Here is a 21,654-nt window from a genome sequence, read left to right on the forward strand (position 1 = left end):
ACTATAAAGTCCCAATGATCATCGTCACACACACATCTGGGTGTGGTGAAATTTGTCGTCTGCATTTAACCCATCCCCATGTGATTTTGATCCATCCCCTGGGGGAGAGGGGAGCAGTGAGCAGCAGCGGTGCCGCGCTCGGGAATCATTTGGTGATCTAACCCCCCAATTCCAACCTTTAATGCTGAGTGCCAAGCAGGGAGGCAATGGTCCCATTTTTATAGTCTTTGGTATGACCCGGCCGGGGTTTGAACCCACAACCTTCCAGTCTCAGGGTGGACACTCAACTACTAGGCCACTGAGCTAAAGAATAAAGAATTTGTCAGCCATAGTCTGTAATGAAATTTTCTCGACTTATACTAAGATGTCTAACTCTAGTCTGTGCACAGGTTGTGTATTGTCGTTTTGGTGTCATCTAAAAAATATTTTTTTAAGCACCCCTTCATAATGGGAGCTGGGGTCACACATGGATGCACGGTCGTGGGAGGGAGAGAAGCAAGCGCAACTTCTTTTTACCGATGTACATTTTGTTCTAACTACGGTCATCCATACAGAAGCTGTGTTTTGTTGTAAATAAACGTGATCTTACCGATGAAGGTTTCACATGATCTTTGGAAGACTTTAAAATGCGTTGTTTTCATAAAATTGATGAATTTAGATTAATTGCCAACCGTAGAAGTGGCAACAGGGGTGGCAAGGTGATTTGTAGTTACTCAAATGTTCACGAGGGAAATAAAAAAGTAACCCTGAAGATCCGCAAGGACAGTTCCATTATTATTATTATTATTATTAGTAGTAGTAGTATTAGTAATAGTATTATTAGAGACTCAAACAGTGGCTTGAAAAATCCAGCTTCCACAGATTCCATCTTTATTTTATCCTGATCCTCACCAAATAATTTTAATGGGCTCTTCATTGGCCCACATGCCATGCCTGTTCAAGTTTTCCATTTTGCATATCTATGCATTAATATTACCTGTAATGAGTCAGCCTGTGTATACTTTTTGCCAGTATTGTATCAATTCAACCAAATATTGCACAAAAGCTTTTTCAATTAGAATCAATGAAAACCGCAATATCTGCAACCAATGTTGTCTCTGACTCAATGTTTTCACACGCAGCGGGGTGTTAACAGGCTCTAAAAATGGAGATGAGGACAAACAGTGTGGACGTCACATCTCATGATGCAAGACTGACTCTGCCTCCCACGAGTCCCACCCAAAGAACAATGAAGATCAGGCAACAAGCCAGTAAGTGCCTGCCACCCTCTTGTTACCATGGGTGCTGTGAACATGGACTTTTGTTTTTAAAACCACATATAAAGAAAAACACAACTCACTATGCATAGTTCTATCTATCTATCTATCTATCTATCTATCTATCTATCTATCTATCTATCTATCTATCTATCTATCTATCTATCTATCTATCTATCTATGAGAGGAAAGCCATGAAATCTCTTATTCAATTAGAGAAGTGCGTGGGAGTGGGATAGATGAAAGACAGTCTAATGTAGAGACGTGAATGAGCTCATTAAGGAAAGGAACTCACGCACTAATCGTTTGATTGGGATGTTACAGGAAAAGGATCATCAATGTGAAAATCAATGTGATCCGCACGGGTGTGAGAAAATAATGCGTACCTGACAAAGAGATGGAACAACATGAAGTGCAGAGTTGGATGTGAGCATTCAAAACATCTTTTTGTAGAGTTCATTTGCTGTTTCAATTGCACCGAGGCAATCCGCCCTATTGCTAGCGTGGATGCAGAACAATTATACACTGGTTTAGCAGATCAGCATCCCCCAATCCCCAGGATGCCCTGGAGGAGAAAACGCTGATGCCCCAATCTGCCAAGCGCTCCTCGACGCTCGATGACCTCTCTACTGCCATTACCATTCAAAGTCAGTCTTACCTGGACAATGTTGATGTGCGGAACAATTCAGTTCCTTGCGGGAGCCGGTACTGGCAGGCCGAACATCCCTCCGCTTCTCTCAGCGACAGAAAGCGTACTGAGTCTGACTGTAGCGGCACCCCGGAACCAGCATAGTAACATATGAACCCACTGCGGCTGTCTGGATGGCTGGCAAATGAAATTACGCTCGACCCTCCTACCCCCCAAAAAAGAAAAGAAAAACAAAACAAACACACACGCATACACACACGCCCCCACACACATATAAGATTGGGCTCCCCTGCTTTAAATGAAATGCTTCAGCAGTTTTGTTTTTAAAATACTTTTTTTTCTAGAGGCCTAACACTTTAAAAGGTTCAACACGGCTTTCTGTTAGAACAAAACAAACCAATTCAGTATAATAGTCTCACCTCAAGTGTTCCCCAAGCTCAGCATGGCTCAGCTTTCAAATTGCATTTTAAATATTAAATAGGAATTTGTCTCAAGAAAATTTCAATTTAAAGACAAACATTAAAAACAGCACCGTGATGGTTTAAATTGAGATTTGAGGTTAATAACTTCAGTTTGAATCGACGCCTTTATATTCCCTGTTGTATTAATTTAACCTCACCTCAAAATAAATTATATAACAGAACAAGATTGAAAGCTTGAACTTTTCATTCAAACACCAATACTGCTATCTACTGGACTCAGTTAAGCATTACAATCAAGTAAAGCTTGAGGCGACTGCGCTTTAAATAAATAAATAAATAAATAAATAAATAAATAAATAAATAAATAAATAAATAAATAAATAAATAAATAAATAAATAAATCTTGTAGTGGTGATTGCGGGATAGGGTCAGAAACGCTTCTGCCGGCAAATTTTCAAAGGCATACAGAAACTTAAATACAAATATGTGTTGCATGGCTATAAATGATAACACCTACGTTGTCCGTTGCATGATATTTTTCGATATGTGCCCTGCCAATGACTTTTTTTTCTCTCCGTTTGATTGGGTGGTGGAAACAAATGCTTATTCTAGCCAACCACGACGACCAAAACTCGTTTGTAGCTACTTGCACACATCACTGTAAAACATTTAAACCTAATAATTAACCCAAACAGCAAGTGCATAAGATTGCGGTTTAGCATCTCAGCAAACTTAACATTTGGTGATGCATGGGCTCCAGACAGTCACTTATCTCATCCTCCAACTAGAATTAGAAGAATTACAAACACGAGAATCATTTACGATGACTACAACGTTACTTAATGATACTTTAATGCATTGGTGCCCAACCACAGGGCCGCGGGCCGGTACCGGTCATTTGGTACCGGGCCGCATACATAAAAAATAAAAATAAATTATATATATATATATATATATATATATATATATATATATATATATATATATATATATATATATATATATATATATATATATATATATATATATATATATATATATATATATATATATATATATATATATATATATATATATATATATATATATTATCGACGATCAATTAATTCATGTCCAGACGCTCGTCCTGGTCACATGACATGTTTCCCTAGTCGAGCCCGCAAAGTTAGCAAAAATGAGTAAGAATTTATTTTGAAAAATATAAAAAATTGGGGGATTCTGTCCCAATTACATCCGTAGGTGCACCTGTGCCTCTTGACACAGGTGAATTCAGGTCAAGACGCTCGTCCCGGTCCCGTCCAGAAGCTAGCAAAAGTGAGTAAGGAAAAAGAGATGTTTCGAAAGAGGAAAAGGCCCAATGTGGAGACAGAAGAAGAGGCTATGACTTCTAAGAAAACGAAAGCTGGATTAAAATCAAGGCAGAATATACCAAGATCGCCACAAAATCACTGAAAACCCAGCTTCCCTTTCCAACGGGATTTTCTGTGGTTACAGCGACCAAAACAAAGCTACGGAGCAGATACTGAATGGTAAGTTTTATTTTTATGCGCTTTGTATTTGTTTTTATGCCAGTTGCATCATTTTATTTCATCGTATTTATATATTTATTATAAATGTATTATTTATTTATAAAAAAAAAAATTAAAAAGGGCGGTGCGTGAACATATTGTCTGACATGTAACCAGTCCGTGGCGCAAAAAATTTGGGGACCGCTGCTTAAATGTACATCTGGGTGACTGTCGATCGTTGTCTTGAATTGGACACTAGAGGCCACCGGTAAGCTGCATTTAGAGACATACGGCACCCGTGGACGTGAACAGTTTAGTTGATGTGCTATTAAATCGACTGGACAGGGCGACTGACCGTAATTACATAATGATTACGGCGAGACTGACACTTTTCGTGATGGGAACACCTGAGCCAAGCGGAGAACTTAAACTGCGCGACCGAGAATGCGTTATTTTGTGCGTAAAAGCATCCTGCGTGTTCACATTTCCACATTAACACAATTATTCCATCCGTTATGGAGACCGTGCTTATAATAGCAATAATAAATTAAATAGAAACTGTTGGCGACAGGAAAATTAAACGATTCTGGCATCTTCGTATTTTGTCTCACATTCTTTCCCTTTAATATTTAAAAAATGTGGGTTCGAATTCTAAAGGAAGCAACATGTTATGGAATCAGCATTCTGGGCGTTGTTATAGCTCACAGCTCGTGCAACAAAGCATATATGCATATAAACACTCATGTATTCTCTAAAATATAGGTTCTTTATTTGTCATGTGCGGTCACGTATGAGAATGCGGGGATGAGGAGCAAAACAGATGAAAGGACCAACACATGTAGCGGGCGCGCGCGGATCCCGTCGCCTCCGCCTCGACCTCCTCCCGACTTTTTTCACGTCACCCCGCCCGTCTGTCTGTCGGATCCTCCCTCAAACCCTCAGGAATCATCCCCGGGAGCCACTCGGGGCTGGGAAAAGGGAAAGTGAGAGAGCCAAAAATACACGCAGATCACCTAGACTACCTGCTCCGCTCAGCAAGGGGAGGAGGACGCACAAGTGCAGGCGCGTCCACGCGTGCCAACCGAGCTAGACAAGAAAAGGACAACAACACATCGAAAACTGGAATGAGAGTTTAGCTTGGACACTCTTTGGAGCGAAGAGCTCATCTTTGCTGCAAGAATCAGCCTAAATGAGTACACACTAAGAAGAGTCATGCATCTCAACAGAGAAGAAGATAACACCGGTGGTGAGTAAAATACATTTCTATAGGCACACTATATTTCTCATGAGGAATTCTCTTATTCCATTTGATATAGTTTAGAGATCTCGCGTTGGTTAGCAGATGCCCTTGAGTGTGTCACGTTTATGTCAGGCAGTGATGCTGGGGGTCACTGCAACAAGCTGCCAACTGCCATCCCCTATTGCTCGTCTGCCCCCGCCCCCCAAACACACTCACAAAACGTGCATCGCAGTGAGATGGGGATGTTGCAACACACCCGAGGTGTCAAGTCAGTGAAGCGGCCGCTGGAGCACTTGTTGTGCCCGTTGTGGCGTCTACTACAGAGGTGGCCGAGGCACAACATCACAAGGTCATCCACACTCGGCCATATTAATGAGCAGTCTGCATGTTTGTGTGTCTCCCATTTGTGTGCATGGATCTCTTGCTGATGATGATGATATGCGCATGTGTGTGTGAGTGTATGTGTCTGGTCTATCTTTGTGGTCAGATGGAACAATTACGGTACAGAGTGAGACAAACATTTCCATCCGATTACGTTACGACAGAGTAAATAGATTGCCGTGCATCTGCCTGTGCCAGGTCATGAACACCTGCTGCTCATTGTTGTCTTCTAAGAAAAAGAGGAAGCACAATTGTTTTAAAACGCACACACACGTTCCCAATTATCATCTGTTGGACTTGGGGTAAGGCATATAAGTCTGAGTCAGGGGTCCCATGAGCAGTTAAGGGCATATTTTCAGAATATAGTACTATTATTGTTTCCACTCAGTGCACCCATACCTGCCACTTTTTTGTGCCTACCCATTTACTCACTTGTGCAGTCACACCAACATCACTTTCGCAAGAATCACACAGATGAAAGAAACTCGGGAAATACCAATAATTGCCTTTAATTATTCAGTATGACAAATCATCAGCATGTGCATTTGTGTATGTGAATGATGTATCATTAGCAGATCCATTTGTTGCAACATAAGTACAACCACCACTATTCTCACTAATGTGCTGCTTGCTAATTATGATATTATGAGTCTGGCAAAGGATTGCTACGTTTTTAATCTTTATTTGAAGCTGCCAAGGTTTATGGCAGCTAATGTTTTCTACTTACTGCAAAAAATGCTGGTTGGTGGTAACTTTTCCATTATGTAGTAAGCCCTTCAGTGATTCACTAATGATAAAAATTCTGATTAATCAAACAATCCATATAGAGACAGCTAATTGCAATTGAAATATCAGTAGAAATGACAGTAGCTGCAACTTCATCAAAAAACGTATTGCGTGTGCATTAGTGAAAATCAAAACTCAATAAGGAAAAGTCATAGTACCACTTTAATATCCGACAGAAACTGATTTTTCCTCAAAAGCATTTTGTTTGTCAAAACAAATCAGAAGAGAGGCTTGTAATCTTTACATATATTTTCATAGCTGATGTTGTTAAACTGTAATTCCACAAATAGTTGTGACAAATATTAAAATCGTTTTCTAAATACACTTTAGGACGTATTCAAAGGTGATGCAGGTCAATGACGAAAACTCAGGTCCAATCTTGTTCCACATTTGAAAATATAGTTAGCATATTTTTAACCAGCATTCATAGTCTTATCCCATTGCTCAGTGAGTGTAAAGTCTACTTTACTGTCATCTTCCCAGTGAATTAGATTTAAGTCATTGATTAATTAATTTCATTTTATTATTCTCGTTATACTTGTAATCAACATGCTCAAGTGGTTTTAAATATGATGTTATTAGATCTTTCATTAGATCATGTTTCTTGGATGCTTGGTTATGCATTTTAATTGTATTTACTTTAGGGCATTGTAACATCACATCACAATGTTTATGAGGAGGTTTTACAGTATGGGCTCTCTATGTGTGCATGGTTAACTTTTGCTCTTGCTGCTGTTTCAGTCGAAATGATACTTTTATGTATTTCTTAGCAAAGGAAAAATGAATTGTAATTTTGACTGAAAATTTATGATCAATAAGATAGACGATACAAAGTGGATATTTTGCGTTGTAGTACTTGTGCGTTAATAGTATTTATCAATGTTGTCATCTCTGTGTAACTGTCAGAAGTCAAGCATGCAAATTTTTTAATAATTTATCTACGAACGGTAAATCTTAGTCATATTAGCAGACCCCACCCCCACCCCTTAGATAAACACTACATTATAGAGGTACTGTATGGAACCATTAGCTGGTGGCTTCATGTAAGCGTGTTTCATTTGCATTCTATGTGTGAAGGAGTGAAAATCTGCTCTGGAAGGAGTCTTGAAGTCTCCTCACGTTTCAAATAAAAATCACAAAAGTCACTACATGTTACGAGTGTGCATTTTTTAAAAATAGTCATGAAATATAATCACTAAGTTGGCAACACTGAGTACGTATTCCACTCTAAATTGCAGTCCCCTAATTTTGATCATCATGGTAATTAAAACTCTTATTGGCATTCTCTTAGTATTACATAAGGCAATGGTGAACAGCTTGAGACACACCTCTGTAAATAAATAAATAAATGAATGAAAAAATAAACAAATAAATAAATAAATAAATGAAAAAATAAACAAATAAATAAATACATTAATTAATGTGTAAAAATTTAACAATTTTTCCCTTAATTGTTTAAGTCCTTAGAGTCGCAACTGGCAGTTTGACCCCATTTTGTTCAAGCATTTCAGTGCCCTAGTGCACACAGCAAAGTTTGGCATTGACGAAAGAGTTTACCGTAGAAGAATATGCTTGATTGCTTGATACCCACTCTGATCCGTGTCATCAACCCCATCAGACATCTTTATGATGAAGTAGAACAGGAATTGTGTAACAGGACTGCTTGTCCAGCATCACTAAGGTCTGACCTCAGAAATACAGTTGGCCTGATCCCAGCTGGGAGTTGCATTGAATTGACAAATACACCTTAAGACAGAGATGTCAAACTCATTTTTTGTCACGGGCCGCACTGTAGTCATAGTGACCTTCAGAGGGTCATTGTGACTGTCAACGTATTGTAGTATAGGCTGCACAACAAACGAATGTATAACTAGTTTTGAAATCAGAGACTGGTAAAAACTGTTCAATTAGGCTTAGGGTTACAATTTGTAATTTTAGTATTGACACTTGAAATTGATGCACAATTTGTCTTTGTGGGCCACATACAATGATGTGGCGGGTCATATCTGGCCCCCGGGCTTTGAGTTTAACACCTATGCCTTAAGATCTGACATATATCCCAAATCGGAAACTAACTGCCAAATTGGGGGGTGGAGTTGCGATTCTACTTTCCTGATCACAACGTATAAGCTTCGCTATGAAACTGGTGGTCCTCTTATTTTGCACCAGCCTTGGAATCTCAAGTTTCAAACAAATTGTGAACGAAGGCCGGGCTATAATTAATCTGATGGAAGCGAGCGGGATCACTATAACCCTGAGCCACAACATTAGTAGGCAAGTTAGATTTATTGGTAAGGGATGTAAGATGCATTACTATCTTGTTCTGCTGTTAGGTGTATACTTTACAGTAAAAGAGCAATATGATAAATGATCACATCAAAATGATGGCCAGAGTAGAAAAGTCACAAAAGATGGAAGCAATATAAACACAACGGGGCTCTGAGGTGTATGAACAGTAGTACCGGTGAGGATTCACCCAAAACAATTCTTTTTCTCTGTTGTCAGTCCCTTTGTAGAAAATAATATGAAGTAGTCATTATGATAATTCTACTCAATTTTTTTTCAGGCGTTATTTGTGTGAAAGAACTGCAATTTATTACGACCCCTCCTCTTCCACCATATGAACAAAAGTAAAGGAAGGGAGGGAGCATTTCATTTCTTATTCATATTTGTATTACAATAATAACGGGCATAAAAATAGCTTCAATATACCCCTTGGGCCTAAAGATCCATTAGTCTGCTCTTTGGATAATGAGTATGCATCCACAACACAATCAAACAGGCGAGATCAAAATGATCCACTATGTATGCCGGTTTTCTCGCCTGAGTCTCAAAACTCAAGAAGGGTAAACAAAATAAAACATCAGAAGAAGGGAAATACTAATATTGCATCCACTTGGAAGGTAGGCACATCTGCTCTGAGTGTATCAACTCCAAAGCTGAATAATGATTTGCGTCACATTCCATAGGTGGGCTCATGCATCACTACATTCAGTGTAAAGAGAATTCTATGGAAATGCCTCTACAGCAACACCATGACGCTAAAGACAGAATCTGCATGATTGTCTTCTGTCTTTGTTGTGCCTCCTCTCACTTGACCCCATTCGGCAGTATTTCTAGTTGTACTTTTTGCTTTGCAATTATTGATAAGTAGCCGCTGAAAAAAAAACACAAACAGAGTGCCTGGCATGAGAAGCCTTTGCAATCTGGATGAGGTTGCATCAAGGAAGTAGCCTACTAAGAGTGTGGGATGAAAGTCTTACTGACAAATATAGGGTGCTGGTGGACCAGAAATAGATACTAACTGGAGACTGAGGCAGAGGGAAGAAGAGAGGCAGAGTGTAGATTTTGAGAGAGGAACGTTGTTACAGATCCTGAAAGTAAGTGCTTTTGAAGAAAAGGCAGAGAGGAGAGAGAGACACACACTCTGCCTTTTAATTTGTGAACTCATTGAAGCAACACTCGTCTCCAGACGCTGCACATGGTGATGATGAGACAAAGGTAAAGAAAGAATACAACTACAAGCGGGCTGTGCTTTACTTCTACTACAGAATGTTGGAAAATGGGAAGATTCTTTCATAGTTTAGACAAAGTCTTAGTCCTCCTTGATGACACTTAGAATTTGTGAAAGAGTAAAAAAAAAAAAAAAAAAAAAATCACATGCAGCCAGGTTGGATGAAGAGCGTTTGTTCTTCTTGGTCAGGAACTGTCAGATGCTCATGTCACACCTATTCTCACGCACCAAATGAAGCAACCGCAGGAGGAAAAGGGAAAAGACATTGTTTAGGTGTGTAATTGCGCGTTTGTAATGCTAGTTGTTTGTGACAGACTTTTTTGATACAGTACATTTACATAATTAAGCACACTTAAAGTACTCACTCGTAGCTGCGTGTAAAGCTACCACTCCAGTGACTCTGAGTTTTCACATTCAAATTATTCAATTATCTATGGTAAAATGACTATTACATCTCATTAAAACTGCTGATGGATCAAACGTCTGGAATAACAGAACATTACTGGTGGTCACTTTGTTTTGGGCAGCTGGTCATAGTAGTAGATATAATAAGCAATCAAGAATCATTGGTCATTAGGAATCTGTCAAATGTCTTGAAGTAATTGCATAATTAGAGTGTGCAGCAATTTAGGGAAATTAGCTTTTTTTCCTTGGGGATTTTTATAAAAGTGCTTTTTGATATAAAGAGCGACATCAACTAGTTGAGTAATGTCAGCTCTATAGCACAAAAAGGAGTTCAGAACATTCAGAAAGGGTTTCTCCTATTCCATTAATAATTCTATATAATCAACCAGTGTATTTTTTGGTTTCCAGCTCAATTTGTGAGAACTGTGAGGACGGATAATTTGTCCAGCCCTTCAATTGGCCGGTGACAAGTCCAGTGTGTACCTCACCACTTGCCCAAAGGCAGCTGTGATGGACTCCTTCTCATCCTTAACACTCTGTACTAGAGAAGATGGATGGATTGATGGATGTTTTGTCCAAGAGTGGTCTTGTCAAAGAAGGGCTCCCAGAATGAGGCAATTTGTGCCTCGTCTCAGGTGTAGGCTAGAGTGGTTGTATGTAATGTCGCATCAAATGTAAGAGGGCCACTTGGCTTCATCCCACATTATCGAATAGGTTACAAAAAAAAAATCAAAGTGGGCAGTAAGTGGCTAGTTGCTGTTTGGCTGGCTTGATGACAAAAGGTAGAGGAAGTCTATATACTCAAGATAGGCTGTTATAAGAATAGATGTCAGCAGTCTAGCCAAGAACAGATGGTGAGACAGAGCTACACATAGACACCATCATCCTGCCAATACAGACAAGGCAGACACAAACGACAAACACATTCAAAAGCAGGCCTGGACTTGAAATAGTTGTGATGAGGGATTGCGAGACATTGCGTTGCTATCACTGTCACCCTCTTCATTTGCTCCCACATTTTATTTTATTTTTTTTACTGTTATCTCTAGACCTCATTCTGCCTCCACCTTTTAGCCATTGCATCTTTCTGGAGTGCTCTGACAATACTTCTGAAAGATCACTAAAATGTAGAGGTGCCAAGTACTGCGTCAAGGTGGAATTTTGGATTTTTAGAATTTTTACTTCTGTTCCTGAAGATGCAAGCAGGAAAGACCAGTCAAACCTTGTACATCACTTGCCTCACCATGTCTTGTTAAACCCTGATATCTATATTTGTACTTATAATGGACTTAAATACTTTTGACACCTTAATAATTAATTGTTAATAATTTTACACATAAGTCGCCCCTGAGTATAAGTCGCACCACAGGCCAAACTATGAAAAAAAATGGGACATATAGACTGGAAAATATGATACATTTATTCCTGACTGGTAAATCATTCATTACAGGTGGTAGGGAGGCAATTAAATAAGATAATACAAAGAAGCTCTCAGGGACTATTAAATGTCACACAAACTTCACAGTGAATTCAATTTAGTCTGAAGAGTATTATTAGGACTACTGGGTTACCTGGCAGGGAGGGGGGGGGGTGTTGTGAATGCTGACCTTACAGCCTTACAGAGACTATAAATGTGTGCAGCTGCTGTCTCTCACCTTAGTAGTCAAGCGCTCAATATCCTGCATCCTGCAAGCTCGAACAAACCACTATACCTGGATTTCATTCCTTGTGCCGGCCGTCTTAAATCTGCATGTTTGTGCTTAAGTAAAAGAACTCTCGTCTGGTGACTTTTGAGCCACTCTAACATTCCTCTCTAGTTCAGCACAACTTTTAGTTTTTCATTGATCTTACACATTCTAAGCCAGTGATTCTAACAATTTGTATAAAATTGTAGCAACCCCTAACTATTGAATTTATTAAAACATTTAACATGGAAATTACATGAATGCAATGACTAAAGTTGCACTGGGAAGCATGTGAACCCTAAATTACTGTATAAATTCTTCATAAAATGTCATTTATTTGATACAATTGGCCAGATAATACACAGTGTGCCTAAAATGATACTATAAATGACTCCATAGTTATCAGCCAATCTCCTAAAAGACAATGCCACACAGAAATGAGCTAAAGAGCTCAAAAGAATGAACTACTTTTCTATTGAGACATTGGAAAGAGAGGACTCAATAGAGAGAAATAAAAGTCCAAAATCGCAAAAATAATTAGATTTTAGAGCTGTTATCCTGTTCATTTGTATTTGGTGTTTAATGACTGAACATGATGACTGATGACTTGGGAAAAGAAACGAGAACTCCATCAAGACATTTTGCAGACCATCTGTCTGCCTGTGAAAGCTAAAGATGAATGATGCAACAGGACCCAAAACGCAGAAGTGGTAAACAGAATAAAACATCCCTTTTGAAATAGGCCTGATGCCAACACCATCGAGATACTGAGGCATGACTTCAAGAGAGCAATTCACACCGGACATCACAAGAATGTTTTTGAACTAGTTTTGGAAAGAAGAATAGTTAATAGTTGCTTCAGTCTGTTGTGCAGGTCTGGCCTATAACTGCATTTGGTAGAGTTTATTGCTGCCAAAGGTGGCTCAACCAGCTATAAAATGCAAAGAAATATAAAATAAAAATAATAAATAATAGTAATACAATATAAAAATGCAACTTTGCAGCTTTTTTACAGCCTGCACTGACGTTACACATATTGTGTGATGTATCATATGGTATTAGTTCAAGTAACTGGTTAATTCTGATCCCCTGTTTATTATGCTTTGAAATTCAAATTTCCAAACCTCCCAGAAACGTTATTCCCCACCGATTAGGAATCACTGTTCCAAAAGAACAGAAAACCTGATAATGGGCTTTCCAACCAAATAGAGAAATCACATCTGTTTTGTACTACTGCATCAGTCTTCAGAATTCATTTTCTCTTTGCTCCAAGCCCTCTCAATAATAACTTTTGTGTTGCATGGAGGCCAAACCTCCAGGTTTTGTTGTTGGACAAGATGGTTCACTTGAAAGAAACCTTGTGGGAATGATGCCAAGTCCCCTCACATTTTGGTTGCTATGTGTTATTCTCTCTGGCCATCTAGAGGACAAATACTGTAAATTTAATTAGTTTCCTCTTTCTTCTCAATGCGCATTTATTTTAGTGGTAGCGCATTTCTCTTTGGGACTTTGTTTTGCTTGCTAAAAGGGGAATGCAATTGCTGGGGCGTATAAGTAAAGGGATATGTTGTGGCACTATTGTAAAATGTCCTGATGCCTATTAGCGGGTAAACAAGAACAGTCAGGCGAAATGTTTTGTAATTCCTTGCATTTGAAAAAATATATAATTTAAATTAGTTACAGTTTGGGGACTGATTTTTATAGTGTATGGCTTCCTTTCATTCATCTGTATTGCACTCACTTTTGCAGTATAGCTCCTATTGCCTGCACTTTTTGGCCAGGATAGAAGGATAGTAAACATCTGAAGAAGCAGAAATAAATAAAAATATGGTTATCAAACAAAAAGTGTCATTTTTCAAAGCTCGGAATGCTAAAGAACTCACAACAATATCAAGAAATTATATCAGCCATTATAACAAGTCTGCCTCAACCAGCACAGTATCACTGATGATTGCTATTATTGTGTGTGGTTATCGGCCATCAGTGACTTCTCTCTGGGGAAATGAAATGGAGAAATATGAGGGCACCTGTTTGTTTACAGGTTAGCCTAATGGAGAGTCCCATCACACAAATGAGGATGCTTGCTCATGCACGCATCTTTGCTGGCAATGAGGGGACGACACCATCTGCATCCTTCTATATAACAATGTCAGGAACAATTGTGACTTATGTGCATCTCTCAGTCAGTTTCCTTCCCTCTGATTTTAATAGATTATTTAATTTTTCATAATTGATCAAGACCACCACAGCTTTTAAAATGCAGAAATGATGGTGATGAAAAGAAGCCAAGAATAGTGAGGGCGGGAAGAGAGGGGGAGGAGATGGAGTGCAACAGTGGTATGATTTAGGAGACAGGCAAAACCAAGGTGATCCAAAGAGTAAGAAACGATGGATTGAGAAAATTGGATTTATGGCTGGGCAAGAGTGCTCAAACAGCTCCGTGGCCTTGCAATGCTGAGACCAAACCAAGCTGTTTTGTTGGCCTTGGCCATCTCCGATGTCTCCTTCATGTGCGTGCGCGCGTGTGTGCGCGCGCGTGTGTGTGTGTGTGTGCGCGTGCGTGCGCGTGTGCGCGCGTGCGCGCGTGTGTGCGTGCACTATGGAAACCTCTGCTGTATATATTTATACATATATATATATATGTATATATATATATATTATATATATATACAATGGCATATATATATATATATATATATATATATATATATATATATATATATATATATATATATATATATATATATATATATATATATATATATAATATGTGAATATACTTTTTTTTTAAATTGTATTTATGTATTTATATGAGTAAAACTTGAGCTATACCTTTAATATTCTAATTCATTTTGTCTCTGTCTACCTGTCTGACTCTTTGGGTCGCAATACATCAGAATTTTGCTGAATCTGCGCCTCTTGATATTGTCCTACACTGTGGCGGCCCAGACTCACTAAAACACTGACAATGTTCTTGAATCAGACACAGGAATCAAACAGGCAGAGATGAATTGCGGAAAAAAAACATACTGTAGAGCTAAAGGGAGAGAGAGCAATAATGCAACAGAGATAGATTCTCATGTGCGAAAGGCTAAATCATGTGTGTGCATGTGTATGAGTGTGCACGTGTTTGGTAATGATATAAGGCAAATGGGACACTGCAGATGAGTCAGGAGGTAAAATGTTTTTTTTTTTCACAATGGATTGGAATTTAGGGATTGTGGTTTCAACTCATGGCTCTTTGGTGGTCGATTGATTAGCACATCCGCGGGGTTGTAGGTTCGATTCCGGCTCCGGCCTTTCTATGTGCATGTTCTGCGTGGTTTTCCTCCGGGTACTCTGGTTTCCTCCCACATTCCAAGGATTTGCGTGGTACACCGAATGAACACGACAAATTGCCCGTAGGTGTGAATACGTATGGTTGATCGTTTTATGTGTGTCCTGTGATTGGCATGCAACCAGTTCAGGGTTTCCCAGGCCTACTGCCCGAAGACTGCTGCGATAGGTGGAAAAGCGGTTCAGAAAATGTTTCTCAAACTCGCGAAAATATACGTATGAGAATGTGAACTTAATAGAAATATATTGATGCTTTCCCTCGTGGTACCAGTGATAAAATAAAAAAGGTATTTTTAACCAAAACTTAACCACACAACAAACAACCGTACATTATGCAACCAGTGTAATAATGGAGAAGCACAGTATATACCACATGAGCCTTGGGACACCGTGAGATGCCTTCAATTCACCCTCCTTCACTGCAATAGAAAGACTGTGACCTCTGGGACAAGAAAATATGTTTTGATGCTCCACATATACTGTGCTGTATTATTTATTTCATTTGACCACGCATGATGTGTTTGTCAAGGAAGAAGCAGTTCGCTCTGGCTGCTGCAGTGATAATACAAAGTAAACTGGCAAGAAATAAAAGTAGAGTCTGGAAATTTCAAAGGCTGTTACTTCTGTTCATTGACTGCATTTCTGTATTAGACTTTATGGCTTGGCAAAGACAGTTGCTGGCTAAATCTTGCTTAAAACTGGAATGGGGTTAGCTCATTGGGTGCCTTAGGGGTGTCAAACTCATTTTTTTCGCGGGCCGCATTGTAGTCATAGCTTCTTTCAGAGGGCCATTATGACTGTCAACCCAAATAAATGTATGAGCACCTCATATTATATACAGTAAAAGCTACAAAACAAACTGACAAATAACTCGTTTTCAAATCAGACGAGTAAAAACTGGTCGAATTTAAAAAAAAATATATTATTAAAAGTGAAGCCAATTTGCAATTCTAGTAATGACACACGAATTTGATGCACAATTTGTCTTCGCGGGCCACATAAAATGATGTGGTGGGCCGTATCTGGCCCCCGGGCCTTGAGTTTGACACCTGTGCCCTAGGCGAAAATGACGTCGGGCAGGAGACACCCTGAAATGGTTGCCTATTGTGCAATTTGGAGCGGTCAATCGGGAGTACCCAGGAGAAAACCCACACAGGCACGGCAAGAACATGCAAACTTCACACAAGGAGGGTTGTAGGTGGAATCGAACCCTGCACCTCTGAACTGTGAGGCGAGTGGCAACAATTTCAGGGTGTACACCGCCTACTGCTAAACTTCAGCTGGGGTAGCGGCCCTCGTGAGGAAAAAGGCTCAGAAGATTGGATGGATGGATGGATGGATGGATGGATGGATGGATGGATGGATGGATGGATGGATGGATGGATGGATGGATGGATGGATGGATGGATGGATGGATGGATGGATGGATGGATGGATGGATGGATGGATGGATGGATGGATGGATGGATGGATGGATGGATGGATGGATGGATGGATGGATGGATGGATGGATGGATGGATGGATGGATATATTTACTTGTACATCATACTTTATGATATGTGTCACATAAAGTGAACTGATTTTATGTTGACTGCATTTTTAAATCAATTTAGAATGTAAGGAGAAAATCACTTGTGGAGGTTGTGTGGGACGTTTCAAAACTCATAAGGATAATACCATAAAAATCTGATGTTTTACAAATTTGCAGGTCATAAATTTGTTTTGCTTTCATACCGTTGACTTTATCTCCTCACCCTTCTGTCGCTTTCTTTACCTCACTTCTTTTCCTCTCCCGGCTTTTTGGTGAGTCATCCTGCATGTCTGAGTAATTATACACTACCTCAGGCACGCTCACGCACAATTCAAATATAAACAACTTCAGTACTCGTGGGAGTTTTTTTTTTTTGCTCATAGTGGTCGAGAAGAAGTCATAAAAAAAAAATCCATCGTGAAAGACTTCTCACTTGTTCTACTTCCTCACAGATAAATGATGATATCAATTCTTGTTTAAGATAAACCTGTATAGTATTTGGAACAAAGATAGTCCTTCACAGAAATAAATCAATGTGTATCAGTGTGTAAAGTGAAAGAGAGGACCACACGTTGCATTAAATGAGAAACGTCATTTACTATATTGTGCAAGTGTGTGTTTTAATTGATCCGATAACAAAGGCTGTCACTACACACTATAAAACGCGATGGTTGAAATTTGCCCTTTTTTCTGTTTTAACCAATCTTGATGGTTTAAACTTATAAATAGATTTCCTCATGGTCTATTAATGTAATTGCGCATGATGTGTTAAACTAACAAGGTTAGAATATTTATACAACAGGCTGTAGAAACAGATAAGATATGATGCTATAATGCACCGTTTTGCTTTTTCTGTAGTTGAGTATTGCTGTTGAGGGGTTGTAATGAGCATGCCAAGCTAAATACTGCAATGTGCAAGCTCATAAGAACACCACTTGTTCGAAAAGTGACATCAAAACCACAGCAGTGATTTTTACCAGCTAAAACAATGCACTTTAAGCCTGATTTGTTGAAAAGTGATCAGTAGGAGCATAACTATGCCAGGGTGAGCAAAGTCATTTACGTCGAGTAAAATGTCTTTGAAAAGTAATCCAACGGGTGCCACAGTGGTTAGCTTGTCCGCCTCACAGTTTAGAGGTGAGGGGTCTGATTACGGCTCTGGGCTCTCTGTGTGGAGTTTGCAACCAGTTCAGGGTGTCCCCTGCCTTAACAGGGTGAAAGCATGAATGAATGAGGGTGGCTATACTTTACAAAGCAATTAGAAGGTAAATGTTTCATTTCAGAAGTGTTTTTTTCAGAAGCCCTTAGTACTCAGTACCCTCGAAGAAGCTTTGCGCTTCAAAAATTTGAGTGACCTCTGTAGTATAGTATGATATATGATCGAATTATTTTACAGTGCATGTGATACAAGCCTGGCTGAAATTAGATGAATACATTTGGCAAGAGAGCAGCTCATGGTAACACAGCCACTTACTCTATAGCTGTTCTCCTAATGCTATTTACTCAGTGTGTGCTTTGCATCCATAAATATACTTTCACCTCCAAAAAAGTGAATGTGACTGATCAGAATTTGGCTGGGCAACAGGCTCTGCGTCAAAGTAAATTATGAACGTCAATAACTAGCCAGAACTGGAGGTTAGCATTGAACCTTTGCTTATAACAGAAACACTAACTTATCAATTTATAAGACATCTTCAGTCTGCCCATAGGCCGTGAAATGAGCTAGTCAAAATTCTGAGACTAAGACTCACAGCTGCACATATATTTGATCACAGCATAACACTCAGAGCTCTATTTTCATGGCAAGTGCAAGTATAGCATGAGGCTCTCTCTAAATCTGCGCAGGGGTGTGCTGAACTGGATTTTGGTGTTTTTGCAGACACATGCAGCTTGGCACGATTAAAAACAGGCATTTTGTGTCTCTGTGGACATGAGTCTCCAGCAATCAAAGAGGCTTCTCTCATTCCCTTTAAAATTAAGTTGCAAAGAAAAATACCGTCGTTAAGCCACCATGGCGCAACGTGGTCTGCCAAATTCCTAAACAGGTAAAATGAGGCTTGCACCGACACAACAATCAAGATGCGTCTGTTTTTATGCTACGATTATAGAGCTCTCAGTCTTCCCCCTGTGTTGCCCTTCAGTAATGCGGATGGAACAGGTCAAAGTAGAATGATGGCGCCAAGGGCAGTCTAATATTTTCTAAATTAAAATGCCTGGATCTTTCCCAAATTTCAACGGTGTCTTCCTTGGCTCAAGAGCATACCGTATTTGCCGGTGTATTAGTCGACCTTTTTCGATCCAAAATCGACCGAAAAAAATCGACCTCGACTTATACACCGAGTCATAAAATTTAACTTCGTATCCATCGCTTCAAATGTGATGGTAACCAAGGCTGTTTCTCATGCATCTCATTGTGCGTGGGTGTGCGTCCGTCAGGCTCATCAAACAGCGAGAAACTGAATCATTATAAAGCATTCGTCGCATTATCGCGCCTCCTCAGCAACAGTTTCAAATATTCTCACCTCAATAAGCCAGGCAGCGACGATGACTGCTAGGGGGAAGTACTGGGTATTGAGCGAATGTGCGAGTCATCGCGCGTCAAGCAACGACAATAACTACCGGTATGTAAACATTCAATCGCCATGTCTAAACGAATGAAATACTCTGCGAAGTTCAAACTGCAAGTTGTAAACTTTGCAGAAGAAACTAACATCGAAAGCCAGGCAGCGACGATGACTGCTAGGGGGAAGTACTGGGTATTGAGCGAATGTGCGCATCATCGCCTAAACTCCGACAACGTCCGCGCGTTATGCAACGTCAATAACTACCGAAACGTAAACATTCGATCACCATGTCTAAACGAATGAAATACTCTGCGAAGTTCAAACTGCAAGTTGTAAACTTTGCCGAAGAAACTAACAACTGTGCTGCCTCAAGAAAGTTTGGCGTAAATGAGAAACTGGTACGAGACTGGAAACGCAATGCAACACAGGTAGCAGCGATGCTAAGAAACAAATGTGCTAATAGAGGAAAAAGCTGCCAGTGGCCAGCACTTGAACAAGAACTTGTATGCTGGGTCGAGGAGCAACGAAAGTGTGGGTTCATCGTCACAAGAAATATGATTCGTCTGCGAGCTTTGGCTTCTGCTAAACAAAACAAGATTGCCGATTTCAAAGGAACTATAAGTTGGTGTTCACGATTTTTAAAGAGAAATGACCTTGTGCTACGACAAAGAACTAAACTTTCTCAGAAACTGCCTGAAGATTTGGAGGAAAAGATAACTCTCTTTCAATCCTTTGTAATCAAGATGAGAAAAAAAGAACAATATGACTTATCGCAAATTGGAAATATGGACGAAACACCGGTATGGTTTGATATGCCTACATCAAAAACTGTATCTGCTAAAGGTGAAAAAACTGTTCTCGTGAGAACAACAGGCCACGAAAAGTCTAGATTCACTGTGGTTCTTTCCTGCTTAGCTGACGGTACCAAGCTGAAGCCGATGGTCGTTTTTAAGAGAAAAACTCGACCGAAAGGACAGTTCCCTTCTGGTGTAGTAATTCACAATCATCCAAAAGGATGGATGGATGAGGAGGGAATCAAGATCTGGATAGAAAAAGTATAGAACTGTCGACCTGGAGGAATGTTAAAGAAGAAAAGTCTTCTCGTATGGGATTCTTTCAAAGCCCATACAGTGGACTCCGTCAAAAGAAAACTTAAATGCAACAACACTGATGTCGCCGTTATTCCTGGTGGACTAACAAGTGTTGTGCAGCCACTTGATGTTTTTTTGAACAAGCCGTTCAAAGACAGATTGAGAGGAAATTGGAGTAATTGGATGGTAGAAGGCGAGAAGCAGTTTACTAAAGGGGGAGTCATGAAAGCACCATCGTTAGAAACAATAACAGGATGGATTAAACAGTCGTGGGATGATGTGTCGCTGTCTACTGTGGAACGCTCCTTCAAGAAATGCTGCATTTCCAACGCTCTCGATGGGACAGAAGACGACCTTATCTGGGAAGAGGAGGAGGAAACTGAGGATAGAGAAGACCAAGAAGATGCCCTTTATGACGACAAACTAAACAAAAACGAATGGAACGAGCTTTTCGGAAATAGCGACGATGAAGACGAATTTTGAACTCTATGTACCGGCAATCACTTTATAATTATAATTTGTTGTTTCTTAACTAAAAATAAACCAGTTTCTAAGAGTGTTCATTGTTGTTAGTCTCTCTCGGCGCGTAATATCACAGGGTCATAAAGTAAATAATATTTAAAATGGCGTATAGATCGCTCGCTACAAACTCGCGAATTTGAACACATTTCGTCAATAAATTTCGCATATTTCTGATTGAATTTTGAAGTTTAATATAATGCAACAATTGAGCTCGACTTATACAAAGGATGTATTATAAAATCGTAAATTTCTGTCGAATTTTAGGGGGTCGACTTATACACCGAGTCGACTTATACACCGGCAAACACGGTAGGTGTCAAATTCAAATTCACACCATTTTATGTGGCGCATGTGTCAATACAAAAATTACAAATTGTCTTTACTTTTAAAATACAGAGATTGCTAGCTTATATTTTTTTAAATATCTGAACAGTTTTTACTCGTTTCTGATTTATTTATCTAGTTATCAGTTATTTATCGGTTTGTTACGTAACCTACACTACACATACTAAGGGGTAGACAATCATAATGCCTTCGAAGGAAGGCCCGTGACAAAAATTAGTTTGACACCTCTGCACAAGAGCCACTCCTGCAATTCGAGAGTAATTTAACCTTCTGGAAAACAAACTGATGGTTATGAAAATGCAACCACATTGGCAAAATGTTCACATAATCTCTTGTGATCTTGAGCCACGTGACTTTCTTCTCAAGCATGCACTGCACTCTGACCTATTTGTGACTAATTGGTGTGACTTGGTGGAAT

General features: G+C 39.5%; 2 protein-coding genes across 4 annotated transcripts in view; one reads left to right on the forward strand and one right to left on the reverse strand.

Moving 5' to 3' along the window:
- The window catches only part of apba2b (amyloid beta precursor protein binding family A member 2b), a 28,811-nt gene extending 26,744 nt beyond the window's left edge, over positions 1–2,067 (reverse strand). For all 3 annotated transcript variants that reach the window (XM_088371211.1, XM_088371212.1, XM_088371210.1), the window contains exon 1: positions 1,915–2,067. The gene's annotated coding sequence lies outside the window, so the exon portion shown is untranslated. The remainder of the gene's footprint in view (positions 1–1,914) is intronic.
- A 1,673-nt stretch (positions 2,068–3,740) lies between these two features.
- syt7b (synaptotagmin VIIb) overlaps positions 3,741–21,654 on the forward strand; it is a 75,954-nt gene continuing 58,040 nt past the window's right edge. Inside the window, exons 1-2 of the mRNA XM_088371906.1 lie at positions 3,741–3,856; positions 4,598–5,081. Coding sequence (XP_088228032.1) covers positions 5,048–5,081 — 34 coding nt within the window. The 5' untranslated portion in view covers positions 3,741–3,856; positions 4,598–5,047. The remainder of the gene's footprint in view (positions 3,857–4,597; positions 5,082–21,654) is intronic.

This window comes from Syngnathus floridae, chromosome 3 (assembly GCF_059516105.1).
Source record: "Syngnathus floridae isolate MCC-2025c chromosome 3, RoL_Sflo_1.0, whole genome shotgun sequence".
In the NCBI taxonomy this organism is placed as follows: Eukaryota; Metazoa; Chordata; class Actinopteri; order Syngnathiformes; family Syngnathidae; genus Syngnathus; species Syngnathus floridae.